Here is a 6,736-nt window from a genome sequence, read left to right on the forward strand (position 1 = left end):
GGTACTCATGTCACGGTGGGGACCTAAATTGTGGTCCCCACGGGTACAAAAGCTTATAAATCATACAGAATTAAGTTTTTTGAAAATCTAAAAATGCAGAAAGTTTCCTGTAAGGGGTAGGTTTAGGGGTAGGTTTGGTGTAGGGCAATTGAATATACGGTCTGTACAGTACAAAAACCATTACACCTATGGAGAGTCCCCACAAGGATAGCTGACCAGACGTGTGTGTGTGTGTGTGTGTGTGTGTGTGTGTGTGTGTGAGAGAGAGAGAGAGAGAGAGAGTGTGTGTGTTTTCCTTCAGCTAATGTTTGGCCATAAGTCAAGGCCACATCTAAGTGTTTGTTTTTCTTGCACTTTTGGCTGCGGTGAATGTTTTACTATGTTGTAATGCTTCAGGAAAACTGCAGAAGAAATGAGATTACCACAAACACATCATCAATAAAATCATGCTCGTTTGAGCTTTCACAGACGCTCTATATTAATGTGCGCTGCTGGAAAACTCAGATTTCACCTTTTACATTAAAACCAGCGATCGAGGAGACGTCCTGTAAAAATAAGCAGTTATTGTATGAGTTATTCTCTATATGTGACACTCTAGCACAAAACCAGTCATAAGGGTACATTTTTTGGAAATTGAGATTTATACATCATCTGAAAGCTGAATAAATAATATTGATGTCCATTGATGTATGGTTTGTTAGGATAGGACAATATTTGGCTGAGATACAACTATTTGAAAATCTGGAATCTGAGGGAGCAAAAAAATCTAAATATTGAGAAAATCATCTTTAAAGTTGTTCAAATTAAGTTCTTAGCAATGCATATTACTAATCAAAAATTAAATTTTGATATATTTACGGTAGGAAATTTACAAAATATCTTCATGGAACATGATCTTTACTTCATATCCTAATGATTTTTGGCATAAAAGAGAAATGGATCATTTTGACCCATACAATGTATTGTTGGCTATTGCTACAAATATACCCCAGCGACTTAAGACTGCTTTTGAGCTCCAGGGTCACATATGTGCTGGCTGACGGTCAGTGTGTGTGTGTGTGTGTGTGTGTTAAGTGTGAGCAGGAGAACGCTATGACATGCCTGAAGAAGCAGCAGCAGGAGCTGGAGCACATGAGGTTACGCTACATGGCCGCTGAAGAGAAGGAAGCCGTCAAGAATGAGAAACATGAGCTCCAGGACATCCGTAACGAGCTGAACAGGTAAAAACCGCTGTTTTCTGATCCAAGCTTCTGTTGCTTTCAGTCACTTATGTGAATTTAAAATAAGAGTCCTTGCTAAATGACAAACTAGGGCTGCACGATTATCCAAAATAAAAACAAAATCATGATATGGCTCATTAAATCTCAAAGGCTGTGGTTTATTGAAGTGAATATCTGCGCTGCGTGTTTTCAGAGTCAAGCGCGGCACTGTGTTGTTTTACACGTGAGCAGCTCGTGATCCAGTGTTTTCAGTGTCTCACAGCGGTTCGGTTCGGTCTTCTTGAGTTGTTTTAATGCACGTTTGGGAACATAACATCGCCAACCATCTTCACAAACTATAATGACATGCTCTTTTAAACCGGCTGTTATCAACAAAAGTAAAGCTTTAACTAGAGGTATGCGATATTGACAAAAACTAATATCTCGATATTTTCTGGGATTTTATCGATAACGATAATTAGACGATATTTTGCTGAGTGTGTTATTGTGCTGGTATCTTAAGGACTACCGTGGAAGTTTTTGATATTCTTCATATTCTGTGTGCTGGTCCGTTCATATTGATAGAAATTAATCTTTTCCAATAAGTTTAAACTGATTTTTACATTTTATGAGCATTTTTACCTTTATAAAGCCATTTGTTCTAAAAGTGTGCATTATCTTTTGAGTCAAATTCTAATAATAAAAAACATATGGGCTGTTACCAAGCAAATGAAAGCGCACTCTAATGTACGCGCACTAGTCTAGACTTCACGTAATGTATGCGCGCACTCTGTAGGTGTGCTTTGAATGGTTTTTGCAAAATACTCAGTCAAATTGCACATCGTTAAAACAACAATTGCGATATTATCGCAGACAATATATATCGCACACCCCTAGCTTTAACCCTCTGGTGCTCCTCCCATGGTGGTCAAAAATCATTTTTATTTCAATGAAATATATGTACTACAGTGGGGAAAATATTTATTTGATCCCCTGCTGATCTTGTAAGTTTGCCCACTTGCAAAGAAATGAAGGGTCTGTCATTTTTATGGCAGGTTTATTTTAACGGATAGAGACCGAATACCAACCAAAAAAATCCAGAAAAAACACATTATATGAAGGTTAGAGACTGATTTGCATTTCAGTGAGTGAAATAAGTATTTGATCCCCTACTAACCAGCAAGAATTCTGGCTCCCACAGATTGGTTATGTGCCCATGTGGAACACAGATTAGTCCTGCCACTTTAAGAAGTTACTCCTAATGTCAGCTCGTTAGGTGTATAAGACACCTGTCCACACAATCTGTATCTTCCATTCCAACCTCTCAAGACCAAAGAGCTGTCAAAGCATGTCAGAGACAAGATTGTAGATCTGCACAAGGCTTGAATGGGCTTCAAGACCATCAGCAAGAAGCTTGGTGAGAAGGAGACAACTGTTGGTGCGATTATTCGGAAATGGAAGAAATACAAAACAACCATCAATCAGCCTCGGTCTGGAGCTCCGTGTAAGATCTCGTCTCATGGGGTAAAGAGGATCATGAGAAAGGTGAGGGATCTGCCCAGAACTACACGGGAGGAGCTTGTTAATGATCTTAAGGCAGTTGAGAACACAGTCACCAAGCAAACCATTGGTAATGCACTACACTGCAATGGACTGAAATCCTGCTCAAGAAGGCACATGTACAGCCCGTTTAAAGTTTGCCAAAGAACATCTAAATGATTCAGAGAAGGCTTGGGAGAAAGTGCTGTGGTCAGATGAGACCAAAATTGAGCTCTTTGGCATTAAAGTGGGCACTTTATGTGTTATTAAAGTGGGCTATTATGGGTTATGAAAGGTTCATAATTTGGTTTTGGGAGTCCCCAACAACAGGTTGACATGCATGCAAGGTCAAAAATGTATAGCGTTGTTACCGGGGAAACCGCTATTTTTACTGCTCCAAAAGCGGCACCTAATGGCAAAGAATTAATTTGCATTTTCATTTAGACCAACGCGAAAAGACCAACACGTGGGCGGGCAATATGCTAATGTTTTATGTTGATGTCAACATAAAACGGCTTGGGATTTGTTTTAAAAACAACTGGTTTAAATGATTCAGAGTCGACTCTTTGTTTTGAGAGACAATAACTTTATACACAGTGCACGTTCAGATTTAAAACTTTGCAGGATGTTTTCATTCACTTAGAGCTGTGTTACACACGGCATGAAAGGTAATTTTCAAAAATCCATAATAGGGGCACTTTAACTCGACTCGCCGTGTTTGGAGAGAGAGAAATGCTGACTATGACCCCAAGAACACATCCCTACAGTCGAACACGGAGCTGGAAACATTATGCTTTGGGGCTGTTTTTCTGCTAAGGTTACAGGACGACTTCACCGCATTGAGGGGCAAATGAACGGGACATGTACTGTAAAATCTTGGACGAGAACCTCCTTCCCTCAGCCAGAACACTGAAGATGGATCATGGATGGGTCTTCCAGCATGACAATGACCCGAAACATACCGCCAAGGCAACAAAGGAGTGGCTCAAGAAGCAGCACATTAAGGTCATGGAGGGGCCTAGCCAGTCTCCAGACCTCAATCCTATAGAAAATCTGTAGAGGGAGCTGAAACTTCCAGTTGCCAAACGACTGCGAAGAAACCTTAATGATTTAGAGAGGATCTGTAAAGAGGAGTGGACCAAAATCCCTCCTGAGATGTGTGCAAACCTGGTGACCAACTACAAGAAACGTCTTACCTCTGTGCTTGCCAACAAGGCTTTCTGCACCAAGTTCTAAGTCAAAGTACTTATTTCACTCACTGAAATGCACTGAAATCAATTTCTAACCTTTATATAATGTGTTTTTTCTGGATTTTTTTGGTTGATATTCTGTCTCTATACGTTAAAATAAACCTACCGTAAAAATGACAGACCCTTCATTTCTTTGTAAGTGGGTAAACTTACAAAATCAGCAGGGGATCAGATAAATATTTTCCCCACTGTATATTTTAGTTTGATGATAATCTTTTGTATTTTTAGGGGATTTTATGCTACTAAATTATATTTATAGAATAGCTATGATCCATTTATTACCTGTTAAAGACATTTTGATCATTGACTTGAAAAATAAATTTCCAGCTCAAACTCATAAAACTTACGTTTGATCTCTTTTTACAAAGGCATTTGTCAGATTATTGCTGAAGTGGAAAAAAAAAATTCTAAAAGTTTAATTTTATTATTATGAAATATGTTTTTTCCAAACCGTGTTTTACTCTAAAACTTCAAAAATCAAAGCTATAAATCTAAACAAGTTGTGTTCCAAATTTGAGGTTGATATCACAAAACATGAGTCAGATTTTTTTTTTTTTTTGGGATGTAATACTGAATGTTTCCACTAGATGAAATTCACTTCCCATTCGTTTGCAACGCGTCATTTTTGACCGTGAACAAGTGTGATAATATTTTTCAGGACCATTTAACCTTTTCAAATCATATCCATGATTTATTTTATTTTTTTTGTGTTCACGTGCCAAAACCTTTGCCAAGTTTTGTAACATTCCAATAAAGTAAAACATTCTAAAAAAACAGAAACGTCTTTTTTTTTTTTTTTTGTTCAAAAATTACCGAAGAGCATTATAATATAACCAAAATAAAAGCTGGTGAAAATGAATTAAGACAGCCATAATATTACTAATTATTAGTATTAATGTTGTTGTTTTTACAGTGAAATATTACAGTAGTATGGAAGCCCGTTTCCGCCATGGAATAAAATTCCATAGTTTTTTTTTTTTTTGAGAATAAAACTTCAGAACTTGTGAGATTCTGACTTTTGTCTTGCAATTCCAAGTTTACATCTTGCCATTCTGAGTTTATATCTGGCAATTTTGACTTTTTTCTTCTTCTCTGAATTCTAACTTTCTATCTCGCAGTTCTGTTTTTGGTTTCTTTTTATCAGAATTGTGAGATATAAATTTAGAATTACAAGAAAAAAGTCAGAATTCTGAGTTTATATCAGAAATAAAGATAAAAAGAGATAAAAAGTTGCAATTATCTTTTTTCTTTTTTTTTATCCTATAGCAGAAACAAGCTTCCATACAATAGTAATATTTCTTATTTTGTTTAATATTTTAATTTATTAATATTATTATTATTTTCTAGTCATATTGATTTATAATCACAAAATTTTGGGCCAAATTGTGCAGCCCTACAAACAAGCACAGCAGGTTTTTTTTTTTTTTTTTTATCATATTTTAAACCATAATTGAAGTTTTTATCAGAAAAATCAAATTTTTTTTCCATGACTCGTGCAGCTGTATGACAAACTTAGATAAGCAGAAGTTCTGGAGTCCTCAGAATGAACATGGTTTCAATTTGGTTTGAGTGTCAGCGTTACATTTACAACCTAATGTCGGCATGAAATCAGAATTAACCGTTTTTATCATGTTTTTTGGGGGATTTTGTTCACAGTGTAATCTATAGTATCTGTAGTTCTGTGTCTCATTTGATCTCATTATATGGTGTTATTTTATGGGCTGCTCTGACATCAGCCGTGTTAATAAAGCCTGATTGATGGATGGGTTTGTTTGTTTGTTGTTTGATTGATGGATGGATGGATTGCTGGATGGATGGATGAATTGATTGATTGATGGATGGATGGATTGCTTGATGGATGGATGGATTGCTGGATGGATGGATGGATTGCTGGATGGATGGATGGATGGATTGCTTGATGGATGGATGGATTGCTGGATGGATGGATGGATTGCTGGATGGATGGATGGATGGATTGCTTGATGGATGGATGGATTGCTTGATGGATGGATGAATTGATTGATTGATGGATGGATGGATTGCTTGATGGATGGATGGATTGCTGGATGGATGGATGAATTGATTGATTGATGGATGGATGGATTGCTTGATGGATGGATGGATTGCTGGATGGATGGATGGATTGCTGGATGGATGGATGGATGGATTGCTGGATGGATGGATGGATTGACTGTGATCAGGCTGAAGCAGCAGGAGGAGCCGCGTGGCGCGAGGGAGACGGCGCAGGTGTGTGTAAACGAGAGCTCAGATGAACACGTGACACGTCTGCTGGAGGAGAGAGACACACTGCTGCGCACCGGCGTCTACACACACAACGACAGGATCATCTCTGAGCTCGACCGGCAGATCCAGCAGGCCATGAGCACCTGAACATCAGCAAACACACCTCGCTTGATTTCACTTCCTTCAGGTTTCGCTCACAGTTAGATGTGTGTGATTTCAGCAGGTGGCGCTGCTTCTCAATAGATCATTGCTGGATTATTAACACTTTAGAGCTTCATAAGCCTTTATATGTGACTTTATTTATAGTGTGTGTGTGTGTGTGTGTGTGTGTGTGTGTGTGTGTGTGTGTGTGTTTTGTACTAGATTTGTATCTGTCAGTTTAAATAAATATTTTTCTTATCTCTTTTCAAACTCTGCCTTGACTTTTTGTTTCTGTTTGTTGCAGCAGTTTGTGTTGAAAAAAGGATCAGTCCAGTACAGGTTTTGGTTGTCTTGTGTGTATAT

General features: G+C 37.9%; 1 protein-coding gene across 1 annotated transcript; it reads left to right on the forward strand.

The window, feature by feature from the left end:
• Window positions 1-1,079: 1,079 nt before the first annotated feature.
• Window positions 1,080-6,578, forward strand: LOC107694735 (centrosomal protein of 120 kDa-like). The gene is made up of 2 exons (XM_016494415.1): window positions 1,080-1,220; window positions 6,190-6,578. The coding sequence occupies exons 1-2, from the start codon at window positions 1,093-1,095 to the stop codon at window positions 6,377-6,379; spliced, it is 318 nt and encodes a 105-aa protein (XP_016349901.1). The 5' UTR covers window positions 1,080-1,092; the 3' UTR covers window positions 6,380-6,578.
• Window positions 6,579-6,736: the final 158 nt, after the last annotated feature.

Source organism: Sinocyclocheilus anshuiensis, unplaced genomic scaffold (assembly GCF_001515605.1).
Source record: "Sinocyclocheilus anshuiensis isolate Anshui unplaced genomic scaffold, SAMN03320099.WGS_v1.1 scaffold13187, whole genome shotgun sequence".
Classification (NCBI taxonomy): Eukaryota; Metazoa; Chordata; class Actinopteri; order Cypriniformes; family Cyprinidae; genus Sinocyclocheilus; species Sinocyclocheilus anshuiensis.

Excerpts from the sequence above, each read along its gene's own strand:
- LOC107694735 (XM_016494415.1), top strand. The coding sequence starts at position 1,093 with ATGACATGCCTGAAGAAGCAGCAGCAGGAGCTGGAGCACATGAGGTTA. Across the intron at positions 1,221-6,189 it reads ATCCGTAACGAGCTGAACAG|GCTGAAGCAGCAGGAGGAGC; the intron begins GTAAAAACCGCT and ends GACTGTGATCAG.